The 20,378-nt window shown below is 36.7% G+C and overlaps 1 protein-coding gene across 1 annotated transcript in view; it reads left to right on the forward strand.

Annotated features, from left to right (window-relative positions):
* Window positions 1-20,378, forward strand: part of LOC121314788 (adenylate cyclase type 2-like) — a 155,218-nt gene that overhangs the window by 51,762 nt on the left and 83,078 nt on the right. The window contains exon 3 of the mRNA XM_041248462.1: window positions 6,784-6,945. Coding sequence (XP_041104396.1) covers window positions 6,784-6,945 — 162 coding nt within the window. The remainder of the gene's footprint in view (window positions 1-6,783; window positions 6,946-20,378) is intronic.

The following is a 20,378-nucleotide window of genomic DNA, read 5'->3' on the forward strand; positions in this document are numbered from 1 at the left end:
CTTCTTTCCTGCCAGTAATGTCTGGGGCCACCGTGCTAACCTTTACAAGATGCTCACATTACCTGCTATTTCTTTTTGTGGTATTTGTTTAGCACCTAATAATTTGCATGTGGAAATTCTATAGCATTGTGCAGAGATGTCATCAGCACTGGTTCTGCCATTTATTGCTACTTGCATGTATTAACCAAAATACCTTGCATACAACCAAAAAATTTCGTTTATACTCAAACTATGCCTTTATTCTTAAGATTACACGTCCTATGCATACTTTAAGTGCTAATATAATATATTAATCGATTATAATAATATAATATACGGATTAGATCGACACTATTATAATATATATATATTATATAGATGTTATATTAGTGCTGCTGTATTTACTCCTAGACCAGTATCAGTACACAGTGCTGTGTACTTACGGTATTCTTATTTTGTTTGGGTTCCATAAGCTTTACAGTAAAATACCGGTATGCGCCAGTGTGTAATTGTAGTCTATTAAATACATTTTATTCAAGTTTATTCAATGACTTTTGTTTCTGTTTGTAATGTTTTGGCATACTGTGCCAAAACATTCCAAACAGAATGTACATGTTTCATTATTGAGAGAGCCGTTTATTACAAATCTGGTATCTGAGTGCCGCACTTATTCAAGGGCGACGGTAATTCAAAGTAATACGGTACCTACACTTGTAACAGTGACTTAATATGCAAATGTACTAAGAAGAGTGTTTTGCCTAAAGCATAACAGCAGTGAGAATGGGGTTGACATCAACAGAAATTAACAGTGGAGTCTAAAGAGATTACATTTTTAGTATCTGTTTTGTGAGATGTATTTCTTTGCTATTAAGAACATATTTTACTTTTAGATGACATTTCTAAAGCCAGCTTTAAACTCCTTAAATATCTTAAAAAGAAGTTCTTTTATCCTGGCTTACTTTTATAAAGACACATTGGCTGATCTAGCCTACATTACAAAATCTATGGCAGGCATCTACTGAAGAGCAGCTTTTAAACTTAAAGTACCTTAACATAGGTGTACACAGAAGTAATTGCAAGAAGAACCACCGAAAATAATTGCACTTATCACAAAAGGGGATGGTATAAGAAAACAAAAAAACTGGTATTTGTAGACACGGTCTGCATCATATGTGGCTAATCATTAAATTAATATTACATTTCAACAGGTAAACAAAGCTAAGTGTTTTGTTTTTTTTTTAAGTAAAAATGGCAGCTGATATTTAGGTATCTAGGCAAAATAGCAGTTAACAAAAGATTTTGTGGCATTTTTTTTTAAAGCCAGCAGTAGGAACTAATGCTTTATCTATAACTCAATTAACTGCCTTTGTTTACATATCCGTATTGAGCAACCTGGAGTAATTGTATAAAGGCAGTTAGATTAATGTTTTTATTGAGCAGGATGCTGGGAACAGTACATTAGGAATATATAGTTATCTATGCTCTGGTGACTGCATATTATTTAAACACACTGAGAACATTTTTATTTTATATTCTAGATAAAGAATGCCGAATCAGGGTGGGAATCTGGATGTTATTAAGTTATGGGATCAATACAAGATTCAAATGCAAACTAGTTTTAAAGATTTATTTTTTAATTACTCATTTTGAGCACCAGTGTTATTTAAACTGAAAAGGCTTGTCTTTGGGTGTCTGTGACCTTGTTTAGCAAAGGCCAGGCAGTCGGGGTTGCAGAATTAGTTAGACCGCAGGTCACAATCCTCTTGCATAATAAAGAGTAAATTCCATTCTGATGGCAAATGACAGAGGCCTTAATGCCTAACAAGGAGATCTATATACCATATTCCTTCGAATTTAAGACGTCCTCGAATGTAAGATGCAGCCAAAATTTCTCATCCTCAATTTGAGAAAATAATAAAACATCAAATAAAGACACACTTACAAAAATACAACCTGAATTACGCATATAAATGCCATTTATACAAAGGAATACAACATTTTTTTGTTATATATCTAACAACAACAAATCTATCCTAGTCATCATCCTCTGAGTTGGTGGCATTCTTTACTACTTGACATCTCCCAGGCAAAGACTCACGCGTCTTTTAAAATGGCTGCCTGTATGTCATAGATGATTGAGATCAGGCAGTAACGTTTTTGATCGTCTTTTTCCTCAGGCAATCAGTCACGTTCCTGTTTGTGTACTTGGGCAGTCACGTGTTTTGTTGGAGATTTTAATATATGCATCACTATACTCAAATTTAAGATGCAGGCCATTTTTGAGAAGAAAAAAATGGTTTAAAAAGTGTGTCTTAATTTCGAAGGAATATGGTATCTAGTTGATAGTGCCATGCAAATAATAGAGTGACAATCACGACTAGATTTGAACTTACCTATATGAATGTACATTTTTTTATTTATTAAAATAAGGTTAACTAGGATACTGTAGGCTCAGGGTGAATTATCATTTTGTTTTCAAAACAATAGTTTCTCTGAAATTATTATTATTATTATTATTATTATTATTATTATTATTATTATTATTATTATTATTATATCTTGTCTCAGAACGTGACCAACTCATTATTAGATTTAAAAAATAAATAAATAAATAAATAAAACTGATATTAATGCTAAAGTTGTAAAGAGCAGTATCAGTAAAATACCCAAGACCAAAGATGAGGTTTTGGAAATATTATTATTTATTTTATTTATTTATTTATTTGGCAGACAGTTTTATCCAAGATGACTTATTGGTATTACAGGGCAATACAATCTTAATATATAATACAGTATAGTTTACAGTAAGTGCAAATAGTACCATTAAAATACAACCTGAACAAAGCATGCAGTAATTTTATATTATATATTACAAGTTATATCAACAATGAAATATTAGTAGTGCAATAGTGTAAGGATAGTGCATTAGCTAAGGATCCATTGACATGGTGCTTAGATCAGGGAAGCCCAGTGCATAGTAGGAGGGATATTAAGAGATCTAGAAGTGCAGTCTAAACAGGTGGGTTTAAGTAGTCGGCGGAAGGTAGTGAGAGGTGGAGCATTCCTGAGATTTGCCGGTAACTGGTTCCGCCACTGAGGGACTAGGGAAGAGAAGGAGTGGGCATGGGAACATGGAGAATGGACCAGTTGGCCAGTAGAGGAATGGGGTGTAGGGAGACACAAGGGATTATAAGTAGGAGGGGACGGTGTGGTAATGAGAGTGGTAGGCAAGAACAAAGGTCTTGAATGATAGCAGAGATAGGTAGTCAGTTGAGGGTGCAAAAAAGAGGGGTAGCATGACAGTAGCGAGGTTGGGAGAAAACAAGACAAGCAGCAGAATTCTGAATGAGCTGAAGGGGGCAGATAGCTGAAGCAGGGAGACCAGCAAGGAGAGTGTTACAGTAGTCCAATCTGGAGAGTAAGAGCTTGGAAATGGGTGGAATAAGTAATGAGAAAAGGACAGATTCGGTAGATGTTGCTAAGAAAGAAGCGGCAAGTGCGTGTCAGGGAGGAGATGTGTTAAGAGAGGGAGGGGTCAAGAATAACATCTAGGTTTTTAGCAGAAGGGGGTGGAGAAAGATCAGTAGAATCAAGGGATACAGGTAGAGAGATCAGAGGAGAGAGAAGAAGCAGAAAGAAAGTATTCGGTTTAGAGAGTTTGAGTTAGAGGTGATGAGAACACGTCCAAGTTGAGATAGCCGACATTCTGAGACGCAGGAGATGTGGGAGTTAAAGGAGGGACAGGAGAGGAAGATCTGGGCATCATCAGCATAGATATGGTAGGAGAAGCCAAAAGAGGAGATGACAGTGCCTAGCTAGCGGTTGTAGAGTGAGAAGAGGATGGGTCTCAGGACAGATCCTTGAGGTGCACCTGGAAGGAAGGGTTAGAGATAGGAAGAAAACCAAGCAGAACAGTGCCTGAGATCTCCAGGTCAAAGAGAGAGGAGAGGAGAGAATAGCATGATCAACAGTCCTGGGGTTTCCATGCGTGTCAATTTACACATAAAATGGCGATGCGTGTACACGTTTGGGAGAATTACTCAGGTTAATCAGGTTTGTTCATTAACAACCATACTCTAACATGGATTCGCTTGTTTTAAACTTGTTTTGAAAGGCAGTGTTGCTTTTTTTGCTCATGAGACTTTGGCAACACTGGTAACCTTCTCTGTCTATGTCACAGGCAACATGAAAATCTCATTTTGCTTTTGAAAGAGTCTGTGCAGGATAGAGCAGGCAGTGGCAATTTTGGAAACAAACTAATGCTGCACTTCAATACGTTTCATCAGTATCCACCACCTCCTTTTCAAGTGCCTACTAACTGTATTTGCTCAAGCGTGGTGCTGAATGCTTCCTCAGCAGCTGTAAGCCACCTAGACAGGTAGGGCTTCTAAGCCAGGGTAGTATACGCAGCATCACCTGATCCCCTATATGCTATATTGCCTGAATGAAAGTGATATATATATATATATATATATATATATATATATATATATATATATATATATATATATATATATATGGCAGTAAAACACATTATTAACGAGCCAGGCAAGAGGTATTTTGCTTTATTACAGCAGCTTAGATTCACTCGTGTACCAGTTCTCTGTGCATGGAAACCACATTTTCACAGAGTTCCACCAGTAATCTTCAAAAACAACACGAGTACTTTACACATAGCTCATTGACATATCAACCCACACCTTTTCGTTCATTTGCATGACGTCGGATGAAAAGCCAGGAAAAGACATTTTTCTAATGTAAATGTCACGAGTTACAAAAAAAATTGCATAGAAACCCTATGAGTACCAAAGGCCGAGGAGAGGTCAAGGAGAATTAGAATGGAGGAGAGCAAGGCAGCCCAAGCAGAGAGTCTGAGAGAAAGGAGTCAGAGAGCAGAGAGGTATTAATGATACAAGGAGATAAAAGGAAGAAGGGCAGGGGAAATGGATTGGAAGAAGTGAGTAGGAAGGGGATCCAGGGTGCAAGCAGTTGGCCTGGAATCCAGGAGCATGAAACAAAAGTCTGAGTCAGAGGTGTGAATATCCCAGCGGGATATAGGTTTATGCATAGTCTAATATAAAGTAATAGTGGTTTTTTAGAAAACGGCTGAGATAAAGGCACATAATCATATTACTTAGGTCTTGAACATCTTTGAAATCCTAATGCAACAACATGTCACTCTGACCTGTGTTGTTTTTTCAGTTGGCTACTAGAGATGTAAGGCATATTGTTGCTTTGTACACATGACAATCTTTCTAGATCTTTACATCTTTTGGCAAATAATCACACAGGGCAAGAAAAACAGGTTGTCAGTTGCAGGTTTGTTTTGTCAAATCTTTGTTCATTAATCCACCTGTACATTTTGTTGCCCATGATGAAAGAGTACTTTGACCATGGCTGTCATAGAAGACTGGCCTCTAGCAGAACTTCTACCTAGAAAAGCCTTAAGGGGGTCTGTCTCCAGTGTTATTAATATAAAAATACACAAGGGAGTAATTGATGTTAGTGTATCCAGTAGCAAGTATGTTGACTTCTAAAAAACATGTAAACATTAGCTGGTTGGTAAGGTGCTTCCTATAAGATATGTATAACTACAATCCACTGGTATCCCAGTGGTATTGTTTAGCCACTGATTAGAAATACAAATATATGAACGAACATCAGTAAATATATATTTAGTTTAAAAAAAAAAAATAAAGTTAATTCTGAACAGGTGACATCACAATTAATGGATGTGTCTTAAATAGTAGCAGTTGCTGTATTAACGTTAAAAAAATGACTTCTACATAGAAAGTGGATGATATAATACTATATCCAAAACATATGTTTCTGTTTTTTTAGATGCTTTCCCGTTCCCTTTTAACCTCTTTTTTAATAATCTGTGACAGTTTAAGTGTTTTTTAAATCCCAAACTCATTATTCAGTGTTGAATGTTCATTCACAGCTGTCAAGCCCTAAATGTTCTCATGATTAACTTAAAACACATTGTCAGTGTATTACTTTACTGCATTGCAGGGGAAAAAAGACAAAGTTGAACTCCCCTATAAATTACTCATTTAAAAAAAATACAGAGCCAATTATTTTTATTGAAGCCGCTCTTGCCTTTGGTGTTACCTTACTATTATTACTACTGTAGCTGGAGGCTGGTAATATACATAGGTAATATTTTGAGGTGTCATTGCAAAAAACAAAAACAAAAAAAATGACTGGGGCTCCCAAGTGGCGCATCCAGTAAAGGCACTTTACAGGATGCACCCTATAGCCTGGACATCGCCAGTTCAAGTCTGGGTTATTCCACAGCCAACCATGGACTGGCATTCCCAGGAGGCGGTGCTGAATTGGCTGAGGGTCTAGGTCGGCCAGGGTATACTGGGCTCACTGTGCACCAGTGACCCCTGTAATCTGGCCAGGCACCTGCGGGCTTTCCTATTAGCTGCCCGGGAGCTGTGTTGTCCTCCAACACTGTAGCTCCTGGGTGGCTGCATGATGAATCCACAGTGTGTAAAGAAGCAGTCGGCTGACAGCACATGCTTTGGACAACAGCATCTGTTCATCTTCGCCGCTCCCGAGTCAGCACAGGGGTGGTAGCGGTGAGCTGAGCCTAAATAATAACTGGACATTTCAAATTGGGAGAAAATAAAAAAAATAATTGGCAGCAACTAAATTTATAAGAAAAAAAACATGACTAATTTTTGTTCTTCTCTGTTGTTGTTGTTTAATAAAATACAATTTATATTACATTTTTGCTGGTTTCACAGCACCACAGTAACCCAACTTAAAAGCTGTCTTTTTCACTTTCCGCAGGTGTCCTTCTTCTTGTTCATTATCTTCGTGGTGTACACCATGCTGCCCTTCTGTATGCGGGATGCTATAATTGCCAGCGTGCTGACCTCGTCCTCCCACACCATTGTGTTGAGCATCCGCCTGTCTACCACTGCAGTGATAAAGGAGCACTTGGTATGGCAGGTTAGTGCCCATTAAAGCTTCTTCTCTTCAGGACTTGAGTGGCATTGATAAGATGTTACAATGGTGCAAGCTGTAATGGTCGAAACTTGACAGGTAATGGTTAAACAAGGGAGAGCAATATGTTATGTTTTGGGTCCAGCAATGTGCATTACTAGTTCATTTTAAAGTTGGACACATGCAAGTCAAACAGGATTTAACAGGCCTGTATATGAACCTACAGTATTTGTAAAGTAAACCATATGAATATGTGTTGCATACAGTAGGTCATCAATACATTGGCTATTTTTTTTTATTATTTTTTTACAATTTTTTTGTTATTTTTCACAATTGCTCAATCTAACTAGAATATTGTTTTTCTTTCACTTTCTGGTTCCTCGGAAAACCACAAATCCCCTCTGGCTTTCTAAAAAAAAAAAAGCATTAATGAAATCTCAATTTAAATATTCATGGGGTACCTTCAGTTCACATCATCACAGGAAGTTCGCCAACATGTGAAACCTAAGACATTCATTTTGATTGCTATTAGTGGATAACGCTAATGTGAAAGTCATGCATACTTGTGATCAAAATGATGTGAAACCGAATAGATTATATTCAGTGAATAATGCTCTATCTATTCTTCTGAAATGAGTGTCATCACTGAAGAAGGATATTGAATAACAGCGCCAGGCCCGCTTATGCAGGAAATTAAGATGCTGTGTAATCTCTTCCTTAACACACAGTGGCCTGTGCTGTATTGACTCTTAACTGCATCTTGTTCCTACAACAGCTATATTGTTGCATATGAAAATAGGAAGAACAGCTTGTGCAATGACCACCATGATTGAAGAGGCCAATTTATTGCCCTAAGGCATCCCCTCTAAGGCCTTCTTCCAACTTACGAAGTAGACAGGACCTGTCAAACTTGTGACAAACCTGCACTCAGGTAAAGCCCCAGAGATGTCAGAACATGTGGCAGAAAGATTTGGGAGTAAGATTGACAAAGTTTGTTTTAATGGAAAGGCAGATTAAATCTTTTATTGAAAAAGTGAGACAATTTCATGGGCTGTCAAAACCCCCGAGGCAAGGTTATTAAACCTTTTTTGTAATTATTTTCTCATTTTATAACAATTCCTGATGCATATTTTTTTTTTCTGAACACAAGGTTATTAGTTAAATGTCATCCTTTGGTGAATGTAGTTTATTTTATATATATACATACATACATACAGTGCATTTTTGCATATTTTTGACACTGAATGTTATCAGATCTTCAACCAAAATCTAATATTAGATCAAAGGGACCCTGAGTGAACAAATGAAACACAATTTTGATACTTATTTCATTTATTTATTAATGAAAGAGATTTTGGCAGGACGGCCACTCCCCAGAGCCTTAGAAATGGCTTTGTAACTCTTTCTAGACTGATAGGCATCAACAACTTTTTTCAAGAATTTTTTTTAATCGTGGCATGATGTGCTTCTTAAACCTGTGTGCTGACAACTTCACTCTGATGGTAAGTGCCAAAGTTAGTCAGATTTATATTAGGCAGGGCTGGCCCAAATCAGGCCTCATTATTAACCAAAGTATTCAAACAGCTGATCCTAATTATCCCTTTAATTGGGTTGAGTTAACTAGGGGGGGCAATAACTTTTTCACACCTGAAGACACCAAACAAATGAAAGAAGCACCAAACTATAGTGTTATTTTTTTTCAGAGATTCCCTCTATATACTATGACGACCCACAAAGGTGATCTGAACAAATTCAATGTGAAAAATGTGCAAAAATGCATAAAATCAGACAGGGGGCAAATACCTTTTCACGGCACTGTGTGTGTGTGTGTGTGTGTGTGTGTGTGTGTGTGTGTATATATATATATATATATATATATAGATAGATAGATAGATAGATAGATAGAGATCTATACTATCTATCTATCTATCTACGGTCGTTCCTACCCGATCCTCGTCACGACCGGGTCGAAGTTCTACCCTTCCTCACTCAATATTATACGGTTTGCCAACTGCAATTTCCGATAAACTAAATTTGGTTACGACCAAACGCACTCCTTTTAGATATTTAAAAATTATATATTTAAGTCTAATATATATATATATATATATATATATATATATATATATATATATATATATATATATATATATATATATATATATATATATATACAGTACTGTGCAAAAGTTTTAGGCAGGTGTGAAAAAATGCTGTATAGTAAGAATGCTTTCAAAAATAGACATGTTAATAGATTATATTTATCAATTAACAAAATGCAAAGTGAGTGAATAGAAGAAAAATCTAATACAAATCCATATTTGGTGTGACCACCCTTTGCCTTCAAAACAGCATAAATTCTTCTAGGTACACTTGCACAAAGTCAGGGATTTTGTAGGCATATAGTCAGGTGTATGATTAAACAATTATACCAAACAGATGCTAATGATCATCAATTCAATATGTAGGTTGAAACACAATCATTAACTGAAACAGAAACAGCTGTGTAGGAGGAATAAAACTGGGTGAGGAACAGCCAAACTCAGCTAACAAAGTGAGGTTGCTGAAGACAGTTTACTGTCAAAAGTCATACACCATGGCAAGACTGAGCACAGCAACAAGACACAAGGTAGTTATACTGCATCAGCAAGGTCTCTCCCAGGCAGAAATTTCAAGGCAGACAGAGGTTTCCAGATGTGCTGTCCAAGCTCTTTTGAAGAAGCACAAAGAAATGGGCAACGTTGAGGACCATAGACGCAGTGGTCAGCCAAGGAAACTTACTGCAGCAGATGAAAGACACATTCTTACTTCCCTTCGCAATCGGAAGATGTCCAGCAGTGCCATCAGCTCAGAATTGGAAGAAAACAGTGGTAGCCTGGTACACCCATCTACTGTCCGGAGAAGTCTGGTCAGAAGTGGCCTTTAAGGCCAAGGCCAAGCGACTCAACTATGCACGAAAACACAGGAACCGGGGTGCAGAAAAATGACAGCAGGTGCTCTGGACTGATGAGTCAAAATTTGAAATATTTGGCTGTAGCAGAAGGCAGTTTGTTTGCCTAAGGGCTGGAGAGTGGTACACAAATGAGTGTCTGCAGGCAACAGTGAAGCATGGTGGAGGTTCCTTGAAAGTTTGGGGCTGCATTTCTGCAAATGGAGTTGGGGATTTGGTCAGAATTAATGGTCTCCTCAATGCTGAGAAGTACAGGCAGATACTTATCCATCATGCAATACCATCAGGGAGGCATCTGATTGGCCCCAAATTTATTCTGCAGCATGACAACGACCCCAAACATACAACAAAAGTCATTTAGAACTATCTTCAGCGTAAAGAAGAACAAGGAGTCCTGGAAGTGATGGTATGGCCCCCAGACAGCCCTGATCTCAACATCATCTAGTCTGTCTGGGATTACATGAAGAGAGAGAAGCAACTGAGGCTGCCTAAATCCACAGAAGAACTGTGGTTAGTTCTCCAAGATGTTTGGGTCAACCTACCTGCCGAGTTCCTTCAAAAACTGTATGCAAGTGTACCTAGAAGAATTGATGCTGTTCTGAAGGCAAAGGGTGTTCACACCAAAAATTGATTTGATGTAGATTTTTCTTCTGTTCACTCACTTTCAATTTGGTAATTGATAAATATAAACTATTAACATGTCTATTTTTGAAAGCATTCTTACTTTACAGCATTTTTTTACACCTGCCTAAAACTGTTGCACAGTACTGTGTGTGTGTGTATGTGTGTGTGTGTGTGTATATATATATATATATATATATATATATATAGACACACACACACTGTGCAGTATGGAATTCACATTGGAACTTGTAAATATTGTGAAATTCATAATTAACTAACTTCAACATTCATAAACGATTTGCATTCATTTAAACTAAACTGCTTCTGTTGGGGCTTACTGCACCCTTGATCGTCACTTTTTACATAGTAAAGCTGCACCTCAATATGTGCAGTATGACTTCGCTAAGGCATGGATATGATAGTTTTATTGCTACTGCCACCAGCGGCGTGGATAAGTCTTTAAATTTGAAAATGCAATTGAATAGCTTGATAAAAAGGAAGACTCATATAATTGTAGCACAAAACAAGTACACATTTATTTACTGCAGACTTTTTCCTGAAATAAACTGTTTCATTAACTAAAACAACTTTTTATCATGATTGGTGCACATTTATCAGCAGGAGAAGACACGTACTGTGTAAATTATGTAAAAAATGCATAGGGAAGCAGACAAGTGCCATACATCATTACTCTGTGCGCTTTGTCTTTCAACATCATACTTGCAGTACCTTAACAAAGGAAAGTGCTTTTTCCTATGTGTAAATGTGTTGCTGCTGTGGTGTCTTGCTTATTAAACTACAGAACATCAGATTCAAGCAAGATTAACCCTTTGCAGTCCATTTACTCAGCGCTTGTCAGACGTGTCAGGTCCAATTTATTTTCACAGGCGCTGTTAAATTTTTTTTTTTTTTTAGAGTAAAACAGGTTTAAAAGGCATTGAATCACAAAAGGACACTGAGTACTGTATCTCCAGCCAAGCCCCACCCCTTGTTCACTATATTTTTCGCATACTTGTTTATAGACGTGCATACTGATAAATCCTCTCCTGATCACTCGATTTATCGCCAAACTCCTCAATAACGTGATCCAAGTCATTATTTTATTACTAGAACATCTCAAAAAGCTCAGTAAATGTCTGTGATATTCTTTGAGCGCTGGATGCAGAAGCAGCTATCTCCTTTGTTTATGTCCATGTTATCTCTGTAGTGTACGGGGCTATGAGATATGTCCTTTTTTTTTTGGGTTCATTGTAATGTTGGATAAGGTTAATGTGGTTGGACAGCATTCAAGCAGGCATCGGTCCAGAATGTGAAATAAGTGGCTGTACCATGCCGGAAGGTGTGCAGTTTAAACGTAAATTTGTTTAGACAAACCTAATTTTATTGCAGTAAGTTACAACATCTGTGATTAAAGTTCAGTCAATTACGCAGTGGTCATTGTTTTATTTTCCAGTAAGTCTACCTACAGTATACACTGACTACAGTATTCCTTCATGTATGTCAGTGTTCAAATATTGGACTGGGAATATAGCGGCTCTCAAAAGTATTCACCCCCCTTAGACTTTTCCACATTTTATTGTGTTACAACATGGAATCAAAATGGATTTAATTAGGATTTTCTGCCACTGATCAATACAAAAAAAAAAAAAAAAAAAACAATGTCAAAGTGAAAAATAAAATCTACTAATTGTTCTAAATTAATTACAAATACAAAACATAAAATAATTGATTGCATAAGTATTCACCCCCTTTTGCTATGACACACATGTTGTATTATATACTGCTGTTACAGATTCTGGCCTGTCCCCTATCGGTTTTGTTCAATAGGATGTTCTTGTTGTTCCTCCTGGGATAAAAACAAAGCAGTTTGTTGTTCTTCTGATTGACCTGTAGTGCATTTTGTGTTCTGATTTGATCAGCTGCACAGGTGCCTGTGAAAAAAAACAGGCAGGCCAAGAGAGCTGACAGGAACGGAGATAAGACAGGCTTGAGAAGAAAGGAGTAAATAAGAAAATAAAAAAAATGTAAAAAACAGAGTTTGTCTGTAGAACTTTGTGGATACTTTTATTGTGGTGTACAAATAAAACCCCATCAAAGCTGTATTTCAGAATTAGAGCTGTGAGTATGATAGGATTGCAACGATACATGATTTTTCACATCACGTTATTACAAGCGAAACAGAAAATGATTATCATTTGGATCTAGAACTGATATTTTTTTTTCTTTTAGATAATTCTAAAGAAAGGAACAGTTGTATTAATGTCAACAATAACAGTATAGTATAGAATTTCAAAGAAAAAATATGTATTTTACTGACTTATTCTTGTAAACTTCCTAAAAGGAATGCAATAATATTTTATGTCGAGAAGTAAATGGACTACAACATTAAATACACTTTAATTTCAGTGAATGATGTATTGATGTTTGTGGCAGAGCAGAGCTCTGCCCTGTATAGATTGGCAGGGACGGGGTTAAATTCCCCTCCCTGCCTGGGTTTATTGTGCTCAGGTGGCTGGGGGATTGATCTGAGTAATTAACGATCAATCAGCACCCAGCCACCTGACATAAAAGGAAGCCTCAGCTTCCCATTAGGGAGAGGAGGGAGCTGAGGAAACAAGCTGATGGTTGTGCTTGCTAGGTTTTTTTTAATTTTTTTCGGTATTTTCTGGTCCAGTGAAGGCATCGCCCAGCCTAGAAACCTTTACTTTGTAAGTTTTTCTTTGTGTGTTGTTATTTGTTTTTAAATACCTTTGTTTTGACCCTTGTGCCCTTTTATTTTATGTTTATTTGTTAACAAGTTATTTTTTTGAAATGCAGTCTGTCTCTGGGCCTCTAGTAACTCGCCAGCCTGTCACATGTGGTGTAAGAGGTGGGATATTGCGCCTCCAAGAGTTTCTTCTGGGACCTTCATTTGTTTTTTTGTTGAGGCTCCTGGACCCTAAATGGGAAAAGTTTTGGAGAGCCCTGGTAATTTGGTGTTTTGGTGTAAATAAAGATTATTGTTTTAAATTTAAGAACCTTGTGCAGAATATGTGGCTTGAATAAGTGATGGTCAATCAAGCCCTAGCCGCATGGTATATAATAGGGAGCCAGACCCTTTGTTTGGAGAGGAAGTTTGAAAGGAATGGAATGTCAATGTCCAGTAAAGGCATTGAGCAGCTTGGACAAGCAGAAGCATTATTTTGAACTGTTTGTATTGTTTTGTTGGAACCATTTATTTAGCCTGTGCCATGTTTATATGTTTCTGTTTATTTTGTGTTGGTTAATAATTGTGCACAATAGCACTTTCACTGTAGCTTTCCTGACTGAATCTCATTCTGATGCTACCCTGATGTTTTCACAAAGTAAAATATTATCAATATATTAATTTATTCATACAGGGAGTGTAGCATATCAGAACTCTTCATTATAAGTACTTGTCAGAGAAAGAAGGTAATCGAGTGTTTAAATATTGTAAGATCATAAATACAAACTATTTGCATTTTCTTTACACATTTATCAATCACCTTATTAATGACATTTCATGAAAAGCAGCGAATATTACATTATATAAATATAGGTCAGTCCATGTCAGATCAATCACCCTTGAATCCAGAGGTTCATGGATATTGATATGAATATGTATTTATAAGTGAGCTCCCCAAAGTTATTGTATTGTTTTATTGGGACTTTCACTGGTATCTGATTGATGACTCTTTTCTTTTCTCATTTTAGTTTATTCAGCGAGACAGGTTAATAAATTACATTTAAAAAATAAACATAAATGTTTCAAATTACTGTTTCTTATATTACATTTCATTTAATATTAAATGAAACGTAATACAACAAAGAATGGCAACCTGAAACAAAAGATTATAAAAATAATTGTAATTATTAATTACTGACAAGTATTTTTATAATGATTTGTTTCTGGTTGTCATTCTTTCTTAATAAACTTCCAGCCATTATTATTATTATTATTATTATTATTATTATTATTATTATTATTATTATTATTATTATTATTACTATTATTATCTGTTCTGCAGCATTATCAACCCTAGACAGTTAGGAATTCAAAAGAGCTTAAGGGAAGATTTCAGGCAGTTGAGTGCAGAGTACTTTGTCAAGTTGTGTGTGCTTTTCTTCTTTATTTATAAATGGTTTCTGTTATATATTGATTATGCTGCTTTAGTAGTGACTTCAATATATGCATACTACATGTTTTGTAGGTTTGAAAGTGCTGTTGAAAAAAGTTATTGAAGTTTTATTGTAGTTTTTAATTAGAAATTTGTGTGACTTTATTTTCCCCTAAGAACGATGTTATTAGAATAATCGAAAATCGTAATCTGGATTATTTTCAAATATCGAATTGATAATCGAATCGACTTGTAAAAGTGATAATCACACATCACTACTTGAATCCTTTTAGTACTAGTCTGCTATACCACCTTAGTTATTTGGTCACAGTGATAGTCGTTATGTTTGGAGAAAGTCTGGTGAGGCATACAAAGAAAAGAACACCATACCTACTGTCAAGCATGGAGGTGGTAATATCCTTCTAAGGGACTTTTTCCTCTAATGGCACAGGAAATTGGGTTCCAGTACACTGAAAAATGGATTCGACAGCACACCAAAACATATTGGCCAATCATCTGAAACTCTCCACTACAAAACTTGTTTTAAAGCACAACTGGACATTCCAACATGACAATGATCCAAAGCACACATCAAAATCTACTTCAGAATGGTTAAAGAAGAAAAAAATCAAGGTTCTGCAATGGCCTAGTCAAAGTACTAATCTAAATTCGATTGAGAATCTTTGGAATGAGTTAAAGAAGGCTGTGCAAAAGAGAAGTCCACAGAATTTGAATGAACTACAACAATTTTGCGTTGAAGAAAAAAATCACTAATTGACAAATATCCTAATGATTTAAAATAGGTCATTATTGCTAAAGGTGCCTCATCTAGCTATTAATTTTATTTTCCTTGTCAGGTTATGAATACTGTTGAATTAGCATTTTTGGAGTTTTGCAAAAAAAATTGCTGAAATAAATGATGGTAGAATCTATTTCTTGGACGTCTACAAAAGCAAAACTTTTGCTACAATAGATTTTTCCCATAATTATTTGTTTTCAAGAAATTTCTAGAAATTATAAATTTTCATTGGGGTATATACACTTGACTACAACTGTGTGTGTGTGTATGTGTATATATATATATATATATATATATATATATATATATATATATATATATATATATACACACACACACTAATTTGGAGGCTTTAGGACCCAGGTGTTAGTCACATAGACTCCATCTTTACAAAGGTAACTAGGTTAATTGACTAATTAATGGGGTAAATGCTGATAGGCTTGGGGAATAAAAAGGTCACAGTTTGGGTGTTCACTGATGGTGGTTTGGAGAAGAGAGTTAGGAGAAAAATGAGCAGTGGAAAAGTATGTTGGACAAAGAAGTATTTTGTGGTTAACAAAGGTATTGGTTTTGAAAACAAAAGTGCTGGATGGTGCTGGACATACATGATAGTGAATTCAGCTTACTGCAGTGGCCTGCCCAGTCATCAGATCTCAATCCAATTGAACATCTGTGGGATGAGATGGAATGAGCTATTCAGAGTAAAGATCCACTACCAGCCAACTTGACACAACTGTGGGAAGCATTGGAGTCAACATGGGCCAGCATCCCTGTGGAACACTTTCGACACCTTGTAAAGTCCATGCCCCAACGAATTCAGGCTGTTCTGAGGGTGAAAGGGGGTGCAACTCAATATTAGGAAGGTGTTCCTAATGTTTTGTACACTCAGTGTGTGTGTGTGTGTGTGTATATATATATATATATATATATATATATATATATATATATATAGAGAGAGAGAGAGAGAGAGAGAGAGAGAGAGAGAGAGAGAGAGAGAGAGAGAGACATGACCATCCCCAAACATTAAAAGAAAGTTGGTTGATCCAAATTGCAAACGTAATTAACTTAGAGCTGCCAGTGATTCAGTTTGAATGAATTTCACGGTGATGCGTTAGCTGTTAATCATTAAGTGCTGCTTTTTGAGGCATCACTATAACAGATGTTGGGAGACATATTTAGCCCTCCCTGGCTACCATGTCAGCAACCATTGAGATCCAGAAGCAATCGGGAGCCGTGAGGCCTTTGGCAGCATGCTACTTTCCTGTGCCAAGATGGTTGGCCCTTGGCGACGGTACAATCAATTCAGATGTTATAAATGTTTCTGGTATTCCTTGGTTACAATTAACTGCTTTTATACACATTTACATTACATATTGTGTGTGATTTATGACTGTACAAACAATATATGCATTTTGCATTGGTTACATTTTATATTTCTAGATTCTAGTTTAAAACATCTTGGTATCTTTTTGTTTATGTAACCATATAAAATAGCCTCCCATACATTCCATTCCTGTCAGGAATAAGATTTAACTCCAGCAACAAACTGCATTACACACCTCAAAACAAGGTTTGTAAAGACCTGGATACAATGTACAGGTTCCCTTAAAATAATCCAGCAAGTTTAACACTTAGGAAACTTTATTAAGCCTTTATAGGGAAACAGAAAGGCAACCGTCTGTGTATGAGGGAATATCATTTCCGATTATGTGCTGTCAGTTTAAGATGTCAGCCATCATTTAACTTATTGTACTGCTTTAATGTTAAATTTGGTAAATAAAAACCCTAGCTAGAATTGTCTCTGATTATAATAAATATGGCATACATTAAATACCACTATTTATAAATATGAAGTATAAAATATTATTACATTAGGTATATAGCACCATAAATAATAGTACATATTTCTATTGTAAATTGATTCAGACTGGAGCAATGTCTGTCAATAGGCCAAAGGGAGAGTCATTGAGAAGGTTACAAAAAAGACAGAGGTCTGAGCTTTTAAACTATTGCACTGTGCAACAGGCTGGCCGTGAGTGATGACATCAGGCCAGAAGCAGGAACAAAAACACAGAGGTAAGGTACTGCAGTGAAAAGTCAACTACTGAAATAAAGACATGTCCATGTCGTTCTCCTTAAGTTGGCCAGGTTTAATAATGAATGATAACATTGTACCAAAACACTGGAAATATTAATACCTCACTGAAAATTCAGATTTCATCGCTTGTATGTACAAGTAATCTCATTGACATCGATCGTGCAACATGTGGATCAGAGGCATCATTTTCTATGGGGCAAGGTGGGCCGTTAGTTGCCCTCCCCGAGACGACACACAAGGCGAGCACTAGTCTTGTCTAACGAGACGTCCCGCTCCAGGAACCTACTACACTATGGTAACCCTCTATACGTGGTAGGGATCAACATCCCTCAAACTAACCTATTGCTATTGCTCCTGAAGTACTAGCCTCCCAGCAACTCTGAGTCATTGTGACAGTTCTGGCTGAGCAGCCTTCATAGGCACCATCTTGCAGTCAAAGGGTTCCATAGTAGTTTTCCTGCAGAGCGGACGCTCTCCTCCTTTATGTAAACAAAGCAAGCTTTCCCTCAACGTCTGTCTGTGTAGCAATGGCCTTGCAGCAGCCCGAAGCTGTAGCACAGACACTCTCCTCAGCTCTCCCGATCAGCTCAGCGCCGGGCAGCCCACCAGCTCAATTAGTTCCTTAGCAACACATCTCCTGTTGTGAGTCCCAGCTGCTTCCCTGGAGGCATACATGCATTGTTGGACAGCATACAAATGTGATAAACCAATAATCAGGCTTCAGGTTTTATAAAAATGCACTGTAAATCCAGATTATCCATATATCAGACAGTGCAGCAGTTATTTTACACATCAGAGCTCTCTGTAAAGAATAAAAGTTTCAGTTTACACACTTGATAATTAGGAAACTGGTTGGAGTCTGTGCATCCGTTCAGTGGCGAATACAAAATTCACTTGATTAATTAAATTCTTTAATCGTGACTCTGCAGAGTAAACACTTATTTTTCAATGGACAGTAGGTATAAAATGATCAGATATCTCTTTAAAACAAAAACACCAATGCAAGAGACAAGGGATTTCATTGATGGTTTATTCATTAGCCTTGTTTTGTTTTCTATTTTTTTTTTTTTGGAGGAGGGGGAATTTATAACCTTTAAAATCTTTAAATGGATGAAGGCACCAGGCAACATATTTGTCTTCTTGACTAGCCGAACTGAATACTCATTTGTTTTTTCATACATAAGCCCAGAATTAGCATTAATAAGCCACATTACACTCTTTTCGTTTAGTCATGTACATTACTCATCATACTTTATGCTTTACATTAGGCCTTCATGGATACAAGGTGTTCCCGCATGTGGTAGACAGTTTGGTAGTTGACCTTGACTTTTGTTAGTGCCCTTGCCTTTGGCTTGACATGGTAGACACCAGTGTAGTCAAGCCGGCATTAACTTAAGAATCTTTACCAACTTGTTATGAAAATGCTTAGATAGAGTCCGACCCTTCTAATGAAGCAATCTCTTTTCTATGGGGGATATCAAATTAGTCTTCCTGCACCATGCTAATGACTTGGCACTAGGACCAAAAAAAAATCAGTGTCTGATTCCCTACGTGACACTTTTGTTGGTACTCGAATCAGTCTCCGATAACGATTAGCGCATTTTAAATGTTTGCAGAGTCAAGAGTCACACACATCTCCCGCACAATTATCTGATTGTGTCAGTTGACCTTGTGATGCAATAAAGAACATTAGGAACATATATTACAAACTACAGTACTACTTTAAGAAGGCGACTGTGGACATAAACACAGGTTTAAAGCTGCTTTATATATTGGTAAGTGCAGAGACCTGGGGACTGGAATGAATGACTGCCCTTGCAACTGGCTTAGTATGGCACTTTGTGCCGTGGGGGTAACATTGTAAATGGTGACAAATAAAAAATAACTGAACATTTGTGTGGTTCCTAATGTTCTTGGATGCAGAGCTCCAGAAAAAAGTAACGGGGGAAGAACGTGATATACTATACAGGGCATTGTGGTGTAAAAAAAAATGGAAAAAAAACATGCACCATAAAAATAACCAAAACATTAAAGACACTATTTACCCACTAGATAGTTTCAAAACAAGCCAAATTTACCTGGAAAAATGACAATCTGGCAGCACTGATCAAGGGGGAGTTGCCTAAAAGTCTCATGTGAGACGCATGCAATACCTATGTTATACCTAAATGTAAAAGGTAAATGTTATTCAAAGTTCAATGTACAAATAAAACATGAATTCAGATCATTTTTGTTTAAGAAAATCTATATTATAATTGGCATTCCAGTACTTTTAGATTTTTTGCAAAAGCATGCAATTAAAAATGCACATTCTTTATCCATGGCTTATAAAAAAAATAGCACGCTAAATCTGTATAGTGCACCACATCCACAGTACCCAGTGACCAGGTTATTATGTCAGTATTGTAAATATCACAAAGGTTGTTTTTTATATCACTCGTGGTAGAGCCCCATGTGTTTTCTTGGTAGATTTTTTGCGTAAGCCCTGCAGTTTCAAGGAGTGTCATAGATAGCTCTGTAGTGACGTCAGGCCAGGAAGTAGACAGACAACAATACTGGGAGTGAATGCCCTGTTGCACAGTTTATTATAAAAAAAAAAAAAAAGATTTAAACACAAAGCACTGAACAAAACAAAAGGCATTGGCCAAAACAAATAGACTAAAAATCATGGAACAAACAAGTAAAACCAGCACGGGTAGCAATTGTTTTTAGTTTCTTTATATCAAAACTCATGCCTCTTATTCTGCCTCTGAACACATTAACCTCGCTCAGCCACAGCTGCAGGTTTTTATACATGTGACCGTCTCCAAATTAGCAATACATTAGTTAATCTGGAGATGGTCACATTCT

The sequence above is a fragment of the Polyodon spathula genome, chromosome 4 (genome assembly GCF_017654505.1).
Source record: "Polyodon spathula isolate WHYD16114869_AA chromosome 4, ASM1765450v1, whole genome shotgun sequence".
Taxonomy (NCBI): domain Eukaryota; kingdom Metazoa; phylum Chordata; class Actinopteri; order Acipenseriformes; family Polyodontidae; genus Polyodon; species Polyodon spathula.